This window comes from Mesoplodon bidens (genome assembly GCF_964165515.1).
Source record: "Mesoplodon bidens genome assembly, chromosome: 4".
NCBI classification, from domain to species: Eukaryota; Metazoa; Chordata; class Mammalia; order Artiodactyla; family Ziphiidae; genus Mesoplodon; species Mesoplodon bidens.
The window spans coordinates 114,245,908-114,264,134 of NC_138160.1; the positions used below are offsets into that span (position 1 = coordinate 114,245,908).

Consider the following 18,227-nt stretch of genomic DNA (forward strand, 5'->3'; position numbering starts at 1 on the left):
GGAAAGGAACTCAATGACTAGAAGTAATGTCAGAATCCCAATGGTCAACATCCCCGAGCCCCCTAGAGGGGGACATTTCAGGTCATTTACTTGCTAGTGTAGAAAACCTGAAATAAGTTACTCAGGCTAGATACATAACCCCCACCCACGTTTGCATGCTCTCTGCCCCAGATCTGAATCATATTAGGTTTCTCTGACAACCAACCACCTATTGATACACTCTCTTGCGATCACCCCCACATTTCCTGACAAATACAACGGTACCCTATTGTAGACAAATCCATGGACTCACACAAAACCTCAAATAAGAGCAGACCCATAAAGGAAAAACAATTCCGTAATTCTATGGGGATTGTAAACAAATATTAGATAATCTATACACCGTTGTTTTATCTCTGCCCAGCATTTCCAACCCTGGAAACCCACTGCAATGCACATGCAGGATTTTTGACGGCCCTAAGGAAGCATTTCAGGGGATTTTACTTAGTATGGGCCTCAGCATTGAGCTGGGGAAAACGGAGGTCCCTTCACTGTTCCCCACATACCAGATTTGATAAGCCATTGAGCCAACTAGGGGGCATTTTAAGTCCAAATTATTTTTGGCTCTATTTTAAAGATTTAAGAAGCAAAACTATTGCTTCCGACACCACCTCATCAATTGCCGTTCATTAGACAAACTGGACGGAAAACTAATAAAGGTGTATACCCGCCCTCAGCCCCGTAAATTTAACTACCCGGTTCAAAGACCTGGCAGAAACTCGAATCCAGGCGACGCTCTCACGTGATCCGTTCTAATCGCGTCATAGGGACACGTGGTTCTAGATACTTCGTCCCCTCCCCCTCAGGCGTGGATTGTTGACAACGCCGCCGGCAGTCACGTGATCTTACGTCATCCTACCTTCTTTCCCTGATATCTCTGGCCCCGGATGCATCCCTCTCTCCCCACCCGGTTGAGCCTAAACTAGTAAAAGAGGGGGAAACGGGTTGGTGTTTCGGTTTCGGTGTTTCTTAATCACAATCTCCAACCTGAGCACAGAGAACAGTAATTGGTCGACTAGTTCAGGAAGCCAAAATGGATAGGGTCCCTGCTAAAGGGCTCCCATAACGAGCTCTCCTACGTCCCGTCCCCTTCTCCCCACCCCTCACTCCATGGTACTGGCGGAGGGCGGAGGGATCTGAAGGCGGCGGAGGGAGACGTCATTGCAGGGTTGTTTGTGCAACCTCGGCTGAGGCAGTGACCCACAGTGATTCGGCCGCCGCGCCGGCGGGTGGGGGTGCTGCGCGGGACTCTTTTTTTTCAGACTGACCGCGGGGCAGCTGGGGAGCATGTCGACCCCGGCCCGGAGGAGACTTATGCGGGATTTCAAGCGGTAAGGGCCTTCATCTTCGCCTGGATGACGGCTCCTCCCCAAAGCTACGGGGCTGCAGGGCGGGGATCCGGGACATCTTCCTCTCATGACCCTAAGAGGGCCGCTGTGGGCCCAGCGGGACGGACGGAAGCCCAGTCCTAGCCCCCGTTAGCACTCTCTTGTCCTTGCCTGTTCATTCGTCCGACGTAAGTAATTTCGATACCTCCTCGCCACCCCCTCCCCCTCAAAAAGTAAAAAGATGGCCATGGGCTGTCCTAGGATTCCCTGCTGCCCACTTGTCCCAGTTGCCCGGTGTCTCGCCCTTGCGTTCAAACCTCATCCCCTGCCCCTGCACCTTGCGGTACCTCCTCTCTCTGCCCTAAAAGCAAGCGCGTGCAGAAACCTTTCCCCCCGCTAGCTGCACCAGTTAGCTTTGTTCGATGGCCTTGCGGTCGCCTTCGAGGGCCAGGGTTGGGGCCAAACCCTCCCTCCCTTCCCATTCTTTCTGCAGTGAGGGTGGGGTCTGATGCTCTAGGGCCGGAGGTTAACAGATCCTCCGAAACCCGACTCTCTCCCCGCCCTCCTGAAAGGACCTTGAGAACTAGCTTAGAGGGCTGGGACTCGGGCTGGCAACCGCAGCTGCCAGTGCTTTCTGGAACTCAGCTCTGTGGCCTGGTGTATAAAAGCCCTATCTATAGCCTCCAAAGCCTGGGGAAATGCCGCCTTGGAGACTGGCGCTAACCTGATATTCCCTGGGCCTCCTTTTGTAAAGTAGGGTTTTGTTAGGAGGTGTTGGGGTTAGAGAGGAGGAAGTGACTTTTTTACAGTTGTTTCCCGTTGATTGAATGCTTGGAGGTACGGGGAGAAAAATGACCGAGAACACTTAGCATTACGCTCCTCTGCGCATTTTTAAGTGTTTTTTTAGGGAGACCCGCCCTGCTTGAGGCAAAATACCTAGTGTAAAAACTTAGAATGGCGGCTCAGGAAGTAATCTCTCAACTTCATTATAAACCCTTAAATGAGGCACTTGGAAGCCATTGTTTGGGGCTTCGGCCAGTTTATCATTGAGTGTATTCGTAACTTAGCCTTTATCTTTGGTGGGCGGGCTTCAAGCAGCATATCGTCTAACGCTTCTGTTCGTTGTGGCCTATTCTGCTTGAGGTTGACTAAAAAGAGCCATTCTAGGGGGTGACTAATATCAAGTATCATACCACATGGCAGTCTATATATATATATAATGTAGCATTTATTTTTTACTGAGATGATAGTCTTTAAAAGGAGATGCTCTTTTTGGTGCAGAACTCGCTTTCTACAGCTTGAAACCAGTAGATTTCAGATTAGCTCCCATGAGTGAAATTCAAATATTAAAACTTCCCAGTTCGTGGCCATTGTTACCCTGGTTTCTCACTGCAATTCACTGCTTAATTCTGAGTTGTATACTTGGCATCTTTGGTAGTTTTCCAAGGGTCTTCGGTTGCAAGAATTTGATAATGACAAATGTTGGAAGGTAGCTTTGTATTGAGTTGCATGATCTGAGAGGTAGATTTAGTGTTGGTGCAGAGCTTTTAAAATAGGGACTGAGGGGAAAACCTAACCAAAGCTTTGATTACTTTAAAACCTATTGCTAATTGAAGCAAATGGGATAAAGTAACTACTGCCTACAACTAGTTTCCTAATTAAATTGGATATACGTGTGTTTTCAGTCATTTAGTGTTTACACTGAGGTGGGGTTTTTTTTGTTTTGGTTTTGGGGGGAGGAATATTTGGTGGCCATGTTGCACAAGTAGCTGTGGTTAGGACTCACGAAGGCTTTGCATGTTCACAACAGTAAAATCGTTTTTTCACTTGAGGTTTTTACTTTGTTGTTACTGTTGAAGGCAGTTCTTGAACAGATATCTTAACTTTGGTGATATTTGAAGAGGGATGACTCCAAAGCACTTTTAAGTCGTGGTTTATTCGAGCTCAGCACAAGAACAAGGACATTGATTTACTTTGTTTCTCAAAGTAGATGGTGTACAGTCCATAGGTGTTCTGTTTGGCGTTTTTAGTGGCCTTAATGTTCAACTTTTAAAATTTCTACTCTGGATTTCTAGATTGCAAGAGGACCCACCTGTGGGTGTCAGTGGCGCACCATCTGAAAACAACATCATGCAGTGGAATGCAGTTATATTTGGGTGAGTTGAAAGAAATGACAAATGGTAGGTGTGGTGATTCTTTTAGGAAAAGTGAATGTATAACAACTAGGAAAGGGAGCTGAGGGATCAGGGATCTTACAAAAACTGCAAAGGTAAAAAAAAATTCTGAGAAGAGTTTCGGCAGTTACATAAAATTTATGATTTTATGATCACTTTGGGCTTTACTTGATAAAAATATCATTTGAGACTAAAGGAGAAAGATAAATTATTTTGTGGAAGATGTGCCAAGCAAATTCTTACGCTTGCATTTTACTAGAACTGTGAAAAGGCTAGGAACCAAAAATACTAGAACTTCCACCATGGTAAGGATGTAAATGAAAAATGTTTCACACCTCAGTGTGAAATAACTGAATGGAGCCTTTTGAGATGCATTCTTACCTTTTACAGATAGTATATATTTTATATATGCTTTTTTTTTTTTTTTTTTTTTCTTGCGGCACGCGGGCCTCTCACTGTTGCGGCCTCTCCCGCTGTGGAGCACAGGCTCCGGACGCGCAGGCTCAGCGGCCATGGCTCACGGGCCCAGCCGCTCCGCGGCATGTGGGATCCTCCCGGACCGGGGCACGAACCCGTGTCCCCTGCATCGGCAGGTGGACTCTCAACCACTGTGCCACCACGGAAGCCCTATATATGCTTTTTAATTTAAAATTTCCTTATGGTTTTTATTTAGTTTTCTAGAACTGGATTTTATTTTCTTTCACTCTTTTTAAACTAGGGTTTTGCACTAAAACTCTAAAGGAATACTTTTGTAAACAGAATTATGGATTGCTATTGAATCAGTTATGCGAGTCTACGTTAAAGACCAGTGGAAAAATGAGTGTAGTTCACCTTTCTAATTCAGGCTGTTAGCATGCTTCTTTTTTTTTTTTTTTTTTTTTGCGTTACATGGGCCTCTCACTGTTGTGGCCTCTCCCGTTGCGGAGCACAGGCTCCGGACGCACAGGCTCAACAGCCATGGCTCACGGGCCCAGCTGCTCCGCGGCATGTGGGATCTTCCCAGACCGGGGCACGAACCCGTGTCCCCTGCATCGGCAGGCGGACCCTCAACCACTGCGCCACCAGGGAAGCCCAGCATGCTTCTTTGAGATCCTGAATGTGCCTTGCAAGTGGTAATTAAACTTCATGTTGCTGCTTAAGAAAGATGAAGTTGGAATGTGGTAGCAAGGAAAAGATTTGGGCAAAAGAAACTGGCTTTCTTGGTGACATCAGATAAATCCAGTCGATTTGAACAAGAACTGTTGCTCTTTTGAAAAGCAGGACACTTTGGTGTCATAATTATCTTTTTTTAATATAAATTTATTTATTTATTTTTGGTTGCATTGCTGCGCATGGGCTTTCTCTAGTTGCAGCGAATGAGGGCTACTCGTTGCAGTACGCAGGCTTCTCGTGCGGAGGCTTCTCGTTTCAGAGCACATGCTCTAGGTGCTCAGGCTTCAGTAGTTGTGGCGCACAGGCTTAGTTGCTCCGTGGCATGTTGGGATCTTCCTGGACCAGGGCTCGAACCCTTGTTCCCTGCATTGGCAGGCAGATTCTTAACCACTGCGTCACCAGGGAAGTCCGTGGTGTCATAATTATCTTAAACTAAAGGGTATTGATTTCCATCTTACTGATATACATTGAAAGTAAGACTTTTCCTCTTAAGAATACAGATACTTACAAAAGGGTTGGTATTTATGAACTGAATTCTTTTTGTGCTAAAATTATGACAAGTTTTTTTTTGGTTTTGTTTTTTGCAAAGCCACCCTAAAAGGAAAACTTTGAAAATTAAAGTTACCCTTTATGTCTACATCAATAAAAATCCAGGGCTGAGGTGATACTAAATTAACAATAACTTAAATACTCCACAAATTACCAGAATGAGCCCCTCTTTCCCTGAGTTTATTCTTTCCACTTGTGAAAATCAGGAAAAAGCAGAATGAAAAACTTCTTTTAATCAGAAATCTTCTTGTTTTCAGACCAGAAGGGACACCCTTTGAAGATGGTAAGTCATTCTCAATGTTTTCTATTAAGAGGCTTCTTTTAAGTAGGGAATTGTAACACCAACATATCTAGTTAACTAGTTTCTATTGTTAATAGGTCAAATTGTAACTAAATAATGCTACTGAGAATTTATAGTTTACAAAGGACTTTCTTCTCAAATCAGCTTGATCACCTTCATTACTAGTTCCCTCTGTTACTTTGATATTGGCTGTAGAACTCTAAGCCTAGCTTAGATGGTGGGGTCTATGTTGAGAATAGTTTAAATGACCTTGTAGCATGCTAAAAGTGTCCCTGAGGTAAACATCAGGAGGGTAATCATGCTTTTTTAACTTTATGTATATTGATCAGGTGCTGAGCTGACATTGTTCTTAATCATACACAGCGACCAGTAGCTTCACGTAACAGCTAGCATTTGACACCCGTAAATAGTTACCATTCTGCAGGATCTTTTGCTGCATTTTGCTCTTCACCAAGAGCCAGGAAAATGGAAAACTCCTTCTAATATGTATTATAGTTGAACTTCTCAAATTGATTTTAACCAGATACTTAGTTTCCCTAATTATAGCATGAATTTTTAAAAATTGTTAAACAGGTTTGTCTTAGTTATCACAATGGCTTCAGAATTAACCCATTGAGGATATTTGTACAAATAATGATTGCAGAAGTATTTTTAAGGAGATAACCTGAATGTTCAATAGGGGAAATGGTTAAGCAAATTATGATATATCTAGACTCTAGAATATTATGTACCTGTTAAAGAATAAGGTAGATCTGGACGTATATCTGAGGAGACAAAAAAGTTGCAGAATGTATGTTGTAGTACCACATTTTTACTAAATATATACATGCAAGTGTGTGTGGTTAAAGGGGGTTATATACCATACTGTTACCAGTGGTTACCTCTAGATGGGGGGTAAGGAGTTGAAGGGAGGTACTCAAGGAGTTCAGCTTTTTACTTTATTCCAGAGGATTCTTAAGGGTGGTCCATAAACCCCTTAAGTTCCCTGTGACCCTTCCAGGGGTTCCATGGGGTCAAAACTCTTCATACCAGTAGTGACACATTTGCCTTTTTCATTGTATTAACATTAGCTCTGAGGGTACAAAAGCGTTAGTGGTTGAAACTGGCCTTAAGCAGTTTAGCACCTTGGCATATATCAAGACAGTGGCACCAAACTTCTGGGAGTCATTGTATTTTTTGCATTTTAAAAGATGCCAGTTTCAGTTTAAAATGTCTTGATGAAAAAGTGGGAATTGATTAATATTACTAAATTCTGACGGTTGAGTATGAATCTTTTTAATATTCTGCGTGATGAAGTTGGAAGTATGCATGAAACACTTCTCTTGCATACCAAACTATGATGGTCGTCTAGAGGGAAAGCAGTTCTGCAGTCGTTTGAGCTGCAACTTCAATTACTGCTTTTTTCATGGAACATTTTTTACTTGAAGGAATGACTGCAGACAAACTCCGGTTATTTAGATTCGAGTATGTATTTGGTTGACATATTAAAAGTTACCAAAATGAGCTGTTAGGTCAAGCAAAGTGACTGACAGTATTTGTAGCTGCTGATAAAATGACAGCTTCCCAATACTTTTAAGACTTCTCTCATGAGATCAGTAGGTGGTATTACCTGTTGTGATTTTTTTTTTTGATGGAGTGTATATATAATGAAATATGGCAACATTTAGAAGATTTGGATAACTCAGTGAACCAATATTTTCCAAATGGCCAATGTATTAGAAAATGATGGATGGATAAAAGATATATGCAATATGCAACAGTTGTTAATGTAACTGATGCAGAAAGTTTATGTGGTTTCAGATTTTACATTGCAGCTAACCTTTAAAAACGTACCATTTCTTTGGTGTAATATCAAAGAATATCTACAATTATCTGAAAAGGCTATGAAAATATTCTTTCCTTTTCATTTACATATTTGTGTGAGGCCTGATTTTCTTCATGTACCTCAACCAAAACAGCACGTTGCAACAGATTGAACGCAGAAGCAGCTAAGAGAATGCAGCTGTCTTCTATTAAGCTAATCATTTAAGAGATTTGCAAATATGTAAAACAGTGTTACACTTCTCACTAACTTGGTTGGGGGACATATAGTTATTTTCATTAAATGTTACTTAGGTTAATGTGTAATGAGTTTACAGTTGTTAATAAATATATTAAGTTTTCCTTGAGTTATAGTATCTAATAAATATAGATAGTTAGAGCCTGTAATGTGCTGGAGGCAGCTTATACCGATTGTGAGAATAGATTGTTTAAAAATTTTGGGGAATTTTTGCAAGTTGGTTATTAAAGAGCCCATATTTTTAAATTATTTTCAATTTTTGGTGGAAATACCATAAAATGGTATGCTGTTGCATGTATCTCTTCCCAACTTCACATTCAGTGACTTCACTTTGGAAGCTTGGCGTGGTTGGGAGTAAGACTATAAAGGGGTCCTCAGACCCCATAATGTGAATTTAAAAAGGTTAAAAAAAGCTGTTTCATATTTGTGTTTGTCTGAAGTGTTTACGTTGTACATTTTTATAATTAAAATTAAAACTGTAAAACTATATAATTAGGTATAAGGCTATCTTTGCTAATGAACTGTACATTTCATAGAATCTCTATTAATATATCAAAATGTGAATTAAATATCATCTTTGATTTTGTTTGTATCTTTGGCCTCCCTAATCCCAAATTTCCAAACAAAAAATGTAAAGAGGTAGAGGTTACATACTGAATATATGACTAATGAAAATAAAATATTAAATATTTTACTGAACACATGCCTCTGATACTGGAGTCATGAGTTTAGAATTTAGGGTGAGAAAGGGTTTTTGTTCTGTTTTTTTAAACTGCATTGATAAAATAAGGAAAGAAGCTTGTGGAGACATCTGGAATGGTTTTAAACTTTTATTGACTTCATTAGGAATAAGCCTCAACTTACTATGCCCAAGGTGTTGTGGTTCGAGCACCTATCCAACCTTCAGGTAGATTTCCTCAAAATAAAAGGACTCTGGGTAGTGAATAAATGCAAAAGGAGGCTAGAAAGACAAACACGAAACTAGTAACGGTGGTTGTTTCTGCTAAATAGATTTGGAATTTGAGTTAAGAGCTCTTCTTTGTACACTCTGAACAGATTGACTTTATTATAAATGCATAATTTTTTTTAAATGCCTGTCTCTTTTGACCATAAGATAATGATTTAGACTGACCAAAATGTACTGTATTGGTCTATAACCAACAATAGGCAGTTACACTAATGCTTAACTGATTCTTGGCATACTTAAGTGATAGGGACAGAGCAGACTTTTCACATTAGTGGCCATGCCGCCAATCTGAGTCCTTTGTCATGTGGTGGTGAGCCCATCTCAAAATCATTTGGCACCCCCTTCTAAGTTACAATAAATTATTTGTAGTTCCTCAAACGTGCATTTAAAATTTTGGTAGCTAGGGCAAAATTGCTTTCCAATAATATGACAGTTAATGTTCCCACCAGTAGCACATGTAAGTGCTGTACCCCCCAAGTGCTTGCCAATGCTGTATGTTATCAGTACATAAATAGTATATTTAGTATGTTTTATGTGCTAAACCAAAATTGACATTAATTTTTGTGTGGTCGTGCAAAAGCCAGCACGGGCTTGGGATTTCATTGATGAAGAGAGAAAAGTTATGCTTGTCTTTACTGTAATTATTTTGGTTTGTTTTCTATCTAGGTACTTTTAAACTAGTAATAGAATTTTCTGAAGAATATCCAAATAAACCGCCAACTGTTAGGTTTTTATCCAAAATGTTTCATCCAAATGGTAAGTAGCAATTTATTAGCCTTTGAAAATGATAGGAGGAAAAAAGAGTTGTTTCACCCTTTTAGGTCTTGCCCATACTTCTTGTTATTAGGGCCCACTTCTAGATGTTGCTTCTATGTCAATATTAACCATACTTTTGTAGTCTGGAATCTTATCAAGGTTCCAGATTTGAGGTAAAGTTTTGTTTTAATAACGTCTGATTTTAAAGTAATATCTATTTATTTATCAAAATGTGAAAGATACTAAAAAGAATTTATAGCTTAAAATTTAGCTTGCAGGTAAATGTACAAAATTAAGATCATGTTGTATGTAAAGTTAAGTAATTTATATATAACAGGAACATTTTCACTTATTAGATACTCTTTTGTATCTTTTTTTCCTCCTCCTTTGGCCGCGCCATGCGGCTTTTGGGGTCTTAGTTCCCCGACGAGGGATCGAACCCGGGCCCCCAGCAGGGAGAGCGCGGAGTCCTAACCCCTGGACCACCAGGGAATTCCCTGTATCATTCTTAATGGCTGCAAAATGTTCTGTTATATGAGCTTATCATTATTTATTTAATCATTGTCCAGTTGGTAATTTCTAATTGTTTACAGTTTTAAACAGCACATTTTTCTTGAAAATAAATCTTCTCAAATACCCATGAATAAGTTTTTAGAAGTAGGATTACTAGGTCAAAGGTTTGTATGTTTTTAAGGGTTTGTTAAAAATACAGTTTTCCTCCCTTGTTACTGTCTTTACTTTTAGCAGTTTATTACTAGTTTCCATAAATGATTGCTAAGTGACTCTTTTGTAATTAAATTTGCTCTTCCTGACTTATTGCTCTTTACTTCTAATAAATTTGTATTCCTGGATTATAAATTACTATATGAAAGACTTATTTTCCAGAATATTTAAGTTCTCTTTCCTTTTTATATCATTTGCACATTTAAATGTAGTTTTCCCCATTAGTTAATTTACTTTCAGGAGGAACATTTTCAGAGGTCCTCTTGATTGTGCGTCTAGTCTAGAACTACAGACTACGTGAGAAAACTGCAGGCAGATAGGGATCTCCATACTCATAGGAGAGAGGTGTGTTTGTGTGTCTGGAATCAAGGTGACTTCCCAATAATAGATTAGATCATAGATTTAGCCTTTGTGCTTTATTGCTGTGAAGTTGCTTTTTCTTTCAAGGTCTTCCCCCACCCAGAGGCCAGGCAGCTTTAATTTTATTTTCTGTTTCTATTCTGAGGAAATTTTCAAGTCACTTATTATGATTTATTCTACTGTAGCTTTACTAGCTTAGACTTGTTAGTGAATCGACCCAAACTGTAGTAAGGGAGCTCTGTAAATCAAGGTAGAAAAGACTGTGGAATGTGCAAGGAGTATATGTGTATAGGTTTAAGATTTTCAGCCTTAACAAATTTATAAGGAAACAGTGTATTTGATTTTTCTTTTATTCCTTCATATTAATAACATGGTTTCCCTTTTTTCCACTATCAGTACCTTATTTAGTTAACTTCCTAGTTTGCTTTTTTTTAAACATCTTTATTAAAAGATTCACATACTGTGCTACTCACCCATTTAAGTTGTACAATTCAGTGGTTTTTAGTATCTTCACTGAGTTGTGCAACCATCACCATTATCAATTTTAGAACATTTTTATCACCCTCCCCAAAAAATCCCATGCCTATTAGCAGTCACTCCCCATCCCCATCCCCCCCTGCCTCCCAGCCATAGGCAACCACTGATGTATTTTCACTCTTCAGGTTTGCTTATTCCGGACATTTCATATAAATGGAATCATTTAATGTATGTGGTCCTTTGTGATTGATTTCTTTCAGCTGACACAGTTTTCAGGTTCATCTGTGTTGTAACACATACCTGTACTTCATTTCCTTTTATTGCTGAATGATAATCCATTGTATGGATAGACTACATTTTGTTCATTCATCAGTTGATGGATGTTTGGTTTCTAGTTTACTTTTGGATTACTTCTCAAAAATAGTTACTAGTTCAAAACTTTAAAATCATTTTACAGTTCTATGGGTTTTACAGAGGTGATGATTTTTGCTTTGGACTTGCTAAGTTTGACGTTCCTATGGGATACACAGTAAGCGGTTGACTATGCTGCTTTAAAGCTGAGTGTTAAATCCGGTCTAACGCTAACAATTGGAAGAAACTAGCACATAGATAGTAATAATTGAGGCCATGAATAAAATTGCCCAGAGGGTGTGTAAAGGGTAAGAAGGAAGAGGACCGAGGATAGAGCCCTGAGGAATGACAGTACTTAAGTGTAATTTGCCTCCTCTCCCCAAAAAGGCCTCACTTATTCCTGTTTGATGCAGAGTGGTCTGGCTTGTTCTGCATTCCACAGTTTGGCAGTATCTGTAACATTTAAATGCATTTATCCTTTGTCAACACAGCGATTCTGCTTCTGGAAATTTATTGTAGAGATAAATAATCTGGCAAGTTCTGGATAAAAATTTATGTTCATTGTATTCTCATATAATCAGTTCAGGAGGGGGGAAAAGCCTCTCAAATGTTAGACTTTTAAAACGGTGATCACTTTATTTTTATTTTTATTATGAAAGGAATGCATACTTATTGGAAAAACAAATCATAAAGTACAAGGAAAGGTAAAGAAAATAATACCCTTCATAATCCTACTATTTACAGATATCTACATTTTGGCATTTAGTCTTACAAATGTTTTTGTGACTGCATATACTTCAAATGAAAATATTTATAAATCTTTATAAAAAATGGAATTATCCTAAATAAGTAATTGGAAACTTATTAATGTAATATATTGGTGGTGTCATTCTATATTAATTAACATATGGTAGATGTATATCATTTCTGGCGGCAGTATTGGTATGTACCGTTAATAACGTACCATTATTTAGCCAGTCCCCTCCCTGTGGACCAAAGGTAGTTTCCAGTTTGTCACTTCTATAAAGAGTATTATAGTGAACATCCTGTAAATAAAACTTTGCATGTCCATGATTATTACTTTTAGAGTGGAATTGCTATGTCAAAAAATTAGCTTTTTTATCCCCCCAAGAACCTTATTTAGGAATATTTGGAAATGTGGAATTTAAACAGATTTGCTATATGGTATGTGATGAAAAAATTTAACTCTCACTCAGCCTCCTGATCAAAAGGCGCATAAAGAGTCCTTAGTTTGAGACTTGATTTTCCTGTGAGACAAAAAGTTTTAGTTATTGACTAATGTTCAAGATTTCTGACTGAGCCAAGCATTCGGTTTGTGATAAAAGTTTCTCTTTAATTGTTAGAAATGACAAAGTTAATATGTAACCAATTTTAGTGTTGTCTTTGCAGTGTATGCTGATGGTAGCATATGTTTAGATATCCTTCAGAATAGATGGAGTCCAACATACGATGTATCTTCTATCTTAACATCAATTCAGGTAAGCATGTGTTAGGATGCATCTTAACTTTTCAAGATTCTATGGGATACAATTAGCTCCTTCAGGATCAATTTAAAGGCCAAGTGAGCAAACTAACCTTCCCAACACTAAGGTAACCAGTGGCAGAGCTTGGACAAAACCCTCATGATTTTTATACAACCGATCTGCTTTTTCATTCCTGACCACATTGGATCAAATACACAATCATTCTGATCAAATTTAAGTATAAAGTGTTCTCACAGGTCAGGTGTTTGTTTTGTTTCGTTTGTTTTTTGGGTTTTTTTTTTTTTTTTTTTTTTTTTTTGCCACACCACAAGACTTGTGGAATCTTAGTTCCCTGACCAGGGATTGAACCCATGCCCCCTGCAGTGAAGGTGCAGCATCCTAACCACTGGACCACCAGGGAATTCCCTCACGGGTCAAGTATTATTCGTACCCACAAAGAAGAGTCTTCTTGGGGAGAGATAAAGGTGATTGTTTAGAAAAAAACATAGGGACCTCAAGAAACTGCCAAGTGCAGAGAAGCATTGAGTATGTTGCCCCATCCAAGAAATTCTATTTTAAACGAAAGTAAATAACTATTTGCCAGAGCACTCTGGCAGAATATTTCAGAGTTGACCTTGAATGACAGTTTGGGGGAGGGGTGGGGGGTGAGTGATGTTTTAGTTATATGGATTTGAGAGGAGCAGAAGTAATGTTTTTGGTTTATGACCTTTTTAAAGTTTTTTTGTCACACTTCTGCTTTAATTCAGGTCATCTTATAAAGTGTTTTCAGCTTTCCTGTTTCATTCCCTTGCTGCTAGGTGCATATGTTTTGTTGATTAAAGGAAACAAGGTACACTACCCAACTTACTGTCAGAAATTTGCAGCCTTACCTCAGTAATAGAGTTTAACTTTGGAAAATGTTAGTTGCTAAGCTATTTTATAGATATTGTGTGTTAACCAAATCAAGTTGTTTATTTCCTAGTTAATGTCTCAGTATGCTGAAGAATACTGTTCTTTTCCAATTTCTTTGAGATTAGAGGTCTTAAGGCAATTAAGAACTATCTGTTTTGAAAGCTTAAGTTTTCTAGCAGCAGGAAGCTTCTTACTGTATCAAACCATTTCTGAAAGTACTTAGATCTAAAAATATGTAAGACGTACTAATTTCTGTCTTTCTTCATAGAATAATTTGTTTTATACAACTTCTGTGCTCCATATCGGACTCATGTTAATATAAAGAATAACTCTACAAATATGTTTTATCTCTGTCTTTCCTTCTAGTCTCTGCTGGATGAACCAAATCCAAATAGTCCAGCCAATAGCCAGGCAGCACAGCTTTATCAGGAAAACAAACGAGAATATGAGAAAAGAGTTTCGGCCATTGTTGAACAAAGCTGGAATGATTCATAATAGACAACTGGTCTGTTAATCTTTTTCATCATTGTTGTGTATAATTTACCTCTCAGTAGAAAGGCTAACAAATTTTAAGTGCCACAGGTTTTAAGGATTCTGCAGAAAAAAAAAGTCCTTTGGTTTAGAACCTACAAAAGCTTGTGTATCTTGATTAATGTACTTTTTATTGCATGGTGTGAACTAAGTTATTGCTTACATAAATTTGTAATATATCCTGTTTGTATTTTTTTCCAAGTGTATAATGTTGGTGTGGAGTTTTCATGACAGAATATACACATTTTGTAAATCTGTACTTTTTTCAAATATTGAATGCCTTATTTTTGAATTCTTTAGATTTTTAAATTGGAGAAAAGCACTTAAAGTTTTTTATATATGAATATTACATGTAAAGCTGTTAAAATACATAACTTCAGTGCAAGAGACTTTGTCACTTATTTCCTTATCTGAGTAGGAGGGGTTAATAAGTCTCTAGCTCTCCATCAGCTGATAGTTTCATTTCTAATTTCAAAAGAACAGATTTATATTTTATCAAGAAATTCTTCAAATTTGATTCTAAACACCAATTATAATCTCAAACTTTATTTTGAATGTACCTATATTAGTTTCAGTTGAGCAATTATATACATAACTGGTTTGATTCTGTCCAACTCTGTATTTAGGCCACTTGTTACTGTTTCTTCATGCACTACTTACTGTTAAACTCTACCTTTTGGGATTTCACAACTTGCAACTCCACCACGAGGAACTGGCACCTCTACCATGAGCAGAGAGCTGATGCAACTTATTTTGCTGCTTGATAGCACTTTAAAAGATTTTTGATAATGAAAAAAGTAAACCATCAACATTTACCAAAAACCCATGCCCCACTATTAACAATAAATAAGAACTTGTTGCATTGGTTTGAACAAGGCAGATATTTGGAAGGAATCTTGGTGTAATTTAAATATTTGAAAACTGCCTTTAATGCAATTGCCTATCTTTTTTTTTTTTTTTTTTTTTTTTTTGCGGTACGCGGGCCTCTCACTGTTGTGGCCTCTCCCATTGCGGAGCACAGGCTCTGGACACGCAGGCCCAGCGGCCATGGCTCACGGGCCCAGCCACTCCGTGGCACGTGGGATCTTGCCGGAGCGGGGCATGAACCCGTGTCCCCTGCATCTGCAGGCGGACTCTCAACCACTGCGCCACCAGGGAAGCCCCTGCCTATCTTTTTATTCTGGAAAAATGTTTTAACACCAGGGCCTGCTGAGTTGATTTCTCTTGTGGAGATTTTTTTTTTTTTAATCTCCTAAGTTGTATAAAAGTTGTACTGCATTTTAGTTTACTGGATAAACAAAACACAGTATTGAAGAAAGCTAATACAAAGCTATTCTATGCCTTCACATAGTATACAAAATGGAAAATGTACAAGTAAATTCTGTTGAACCACCTGTGTAGTCTTTCTAGCAGTTAAAAGAGCTGTTTCATTAACCCCAAGAGTTTCTTGCACATTCATACTAGCTTAGTAAGCTAACAGCTTCTTTTCTATTGAAAGACTGATTTCTCTACTGGAAGACTGTAGGATGGCAATATCTATAGGTTCTATTTATTAAGCAAATTTTAGAAAGGATAAGTGCTGGTGTTTCCCTTTTAAAGTTAATACTTGGGAAATTTGGGGGTAAGTGTATGATCTTAGGGAACTTTTGATACAATTGAGAGTTAACTCACTGGAATTATGCCCCCCCCGCAAAAAAGATGCTTTATTTAAAGGTACTTTTTGGTCATATCAAATGTGTGATACTTCTATATTCAGCTCTAAAACAGTTTCTTTAGACATGTACTCCAGTGACTGTCTCTTAGATTAAATATACAGTAGCTATGATAGTCTCCCCTCTTATTTCATTAAATGTTATTTGGATACTACTTCAAAATCTATTTTTATCCTTAACCTGTTTTCCCTATTTAAAACGGAAATATTTCAAGTATTGATAGATAACTATAAGGAAGTTACATCTTACTTCGCAGGGAGTTAATGAGCTCTAACTCCTAAATTCAACACATGCATAAAACTCATCTAGCCCCCATTCCTACTGGAGAAAATTCTTAGGGAATGTTCCATCTCTCAATTACTTTCACAATTTTTTTCTTCAGCCTTGGAACAGATTCCTATTTCTTTGGATGAATACCAGATGTACTTCAATTTACAAAGTCATGTCATGCAAAGAATGTTTAAAATTTACTACATAAATTTTATAAATGTATGGTATGACCAGAGGCTAAAACTAATTTATTTTGGTACAAATTTGGATTCATGTTAAAGATTAAGTGCATTTGTGATGTGCAATTCCTCTGTAACAGTACTTCTCACGTAACTTTCTGTGCAAGGCACTATTCTAAGCACTTTAACATGATCACATTTCAAACTCAGAGTAATCTTATGAGATGGGTACTACCATATTACAGATAAGGAAACTAGGTACAGATCAAGTAACCTTCTCAAGGTCAACCAGCCAGTATGTGATAGAGCTGGGATTTGAACCCAGGCAGTCTGGTCTTTTAACCAATAACTATACTATCCCTTAAGAGATGTTAAGGGATTGAGTTTAGTTTTAAAACTCTACTGAACTTAAATATTCATCCCAATTTGTGAAAATATCATGTTGATTGAGTTGATAGACTTGTGTCTATCCAGTGAAGAGGTTTTCACCATTTTCCACTTTTTTTTTTTGTAATGTAAACAAGTAAAGTCTGGATATAGGAACACTGATCTCTGATAGAAAGCACTCTTGACTTACAGCCCAGTTTTTTTCCCCTTCCTAGAAATATCCTTGAGTCTGTACAGACACACACACACCCCAAAATTTAAAAGTTCCATGAATATGAATAACTTCTGAAACTGATCTAAAAATTCTTCCTCATGTAGGTGGAAGGTAGTGGAGAGGAAAGCTATTGAAGGTGGCTTATTTGGTAAGTCTGTTGTGTGCCCAGTAAACGTGGTACCTGTCTTAATTTATTCGTTTAGTACTCTTAAAAGACAGAAGCCTGGGGCTCACAAAACAATTTAGAGTTATGTCTAAGGTAACCTCAATTCTCCCAGGTTTTAAGAGAGGTCAAGTTTTTAGGTCTTGGTGGTGTTTATTACAATTCCTTTCTACTGCATTCAGCAATGCAGAGTCCCAAAGGAATCTGGTATGTGGGGATTATGTATGTAAACAGGAAAGTCCATAGATGGAAAGCTATTAAAGGTAAATGAAATTGTCCATAGGACAGGGGCCTTGTGCAAAGATGGTACTTCAGTTCCCATCTAGTTAGGGAAAAACTAAACTGTTGTCTGATATGAGGAAATTCTAGTTATCTTGTTCTAGTATATGATATAGAGCACAAAGATATATTAGAAACACACACACAGATGTGTGTGCTGTTTTTTCAGTAATTTCTCCCCACCATCACTACAGGTTTTTAAAACAGTTTTTTCAATAATAACCTGAGGTTTTTAAGTTTTCTGTTCATAGCATGGACTAGGGCTTTCTTTTAGTTGGGCCCAAAAGATGAACGAGGTGCACCCTATACAAAACTCTCTTAGTTCAGCAACATTAGTTCCTTGCTGGTTGAAATCAAGAGCCCTGGAAGGAAAAGCTCCAAGTTTCCCCTTTGGCATATGGAGGACTCAGACTTGGGCTAGAAGCCTGCATGGACTGTCAGGAACTCTGCCATTGACTTAGTGCTAAAGCTTGGCCACAAGATGCTTTTGTTTACCAGTGGCTTCTGGAATCGTATATTTGGAAAGACTCTATAGAGTGTACTTTGCTGAGTAAAAGCAAATAACCTTTTAGCTGGTTAGAGAGGTCTTTACATGGTGATGGTCTTCGTTTGGTTACAAGTGTGATGCTTCTGTAGTCCTTTGGGGGGGGATATTAGAGCTGACCTCAGGCTCCATCAACCTGAATCATTTAGTTGTCATTCTTCCTGGAATGCAGGAGGACTTTTGTGGTGTCTTTTGAGGGCTGCCAAAGTGCAAATGTAAGCACACTTAAGGCAGACCTCCTAATGCTGCTTCCTGTCTGAAGCCCTCTTCCCTTCCCCCTTTACAAACAACGCCTTGTGCCAAGAATACTGCAGCC

At 38.4% G+C, this 18,227-nt stretch overlaps 1 protein-coding gene across 1 annotated transcript; it reads left to right on the forward strand.

Annotated features, from left to right (window-relative positions):
• Positions 1–1,206: 1,206 nt before the first annotated feature.
• On the forward strand, positions 1,207–15,552 carry UBE2B (ubiquitin conjugating enzyme E2 B). Its single transcript, XM_081231424.1, has 6 exons — positions 1,207–1,370; positions 3,443–3,523; positions 5,500–5,525; positions 9,236–9,325; positions 12,647–12,735; positions 13,999–15,552. Exons 1-6 carry the CDS (start codon positions 1,327–1,329, stop codon positions 14,125–14,127), a joined length of 459 nt encoding a protein of 152 aa, XP_081087550.1. The 5' UTR covers positions 1,207–1,326; the 3' UTR covers positions 14,128–15,552.
• The last annotated feature ends 2,675 nt before the right edge of the window (positions 15,553–18,227 follow it).

Coding starts and splice junctions, on each gene's coding strand:
- UBE2B (XM_081231424.1), top strand. CDS start 1,327: ATGTCGACCCCGGCCCGGAGGAGACTTATGCGGGATTTCAAGCG. Junction 5,526..9,235: donor AGGGACACCCTTTGAAGATG/GTAAGTCATTCT, acceptor TTTTCTATCTAG/GTACTTTTAAACTAGTAATA. Junction 9,326..12,646: donor CAAAATGTTTCATCCAAATG/GTAAGTAGCAAT, acceptor TTGTCTTTGCAG/TGTATGCTGATGGTAGCATA.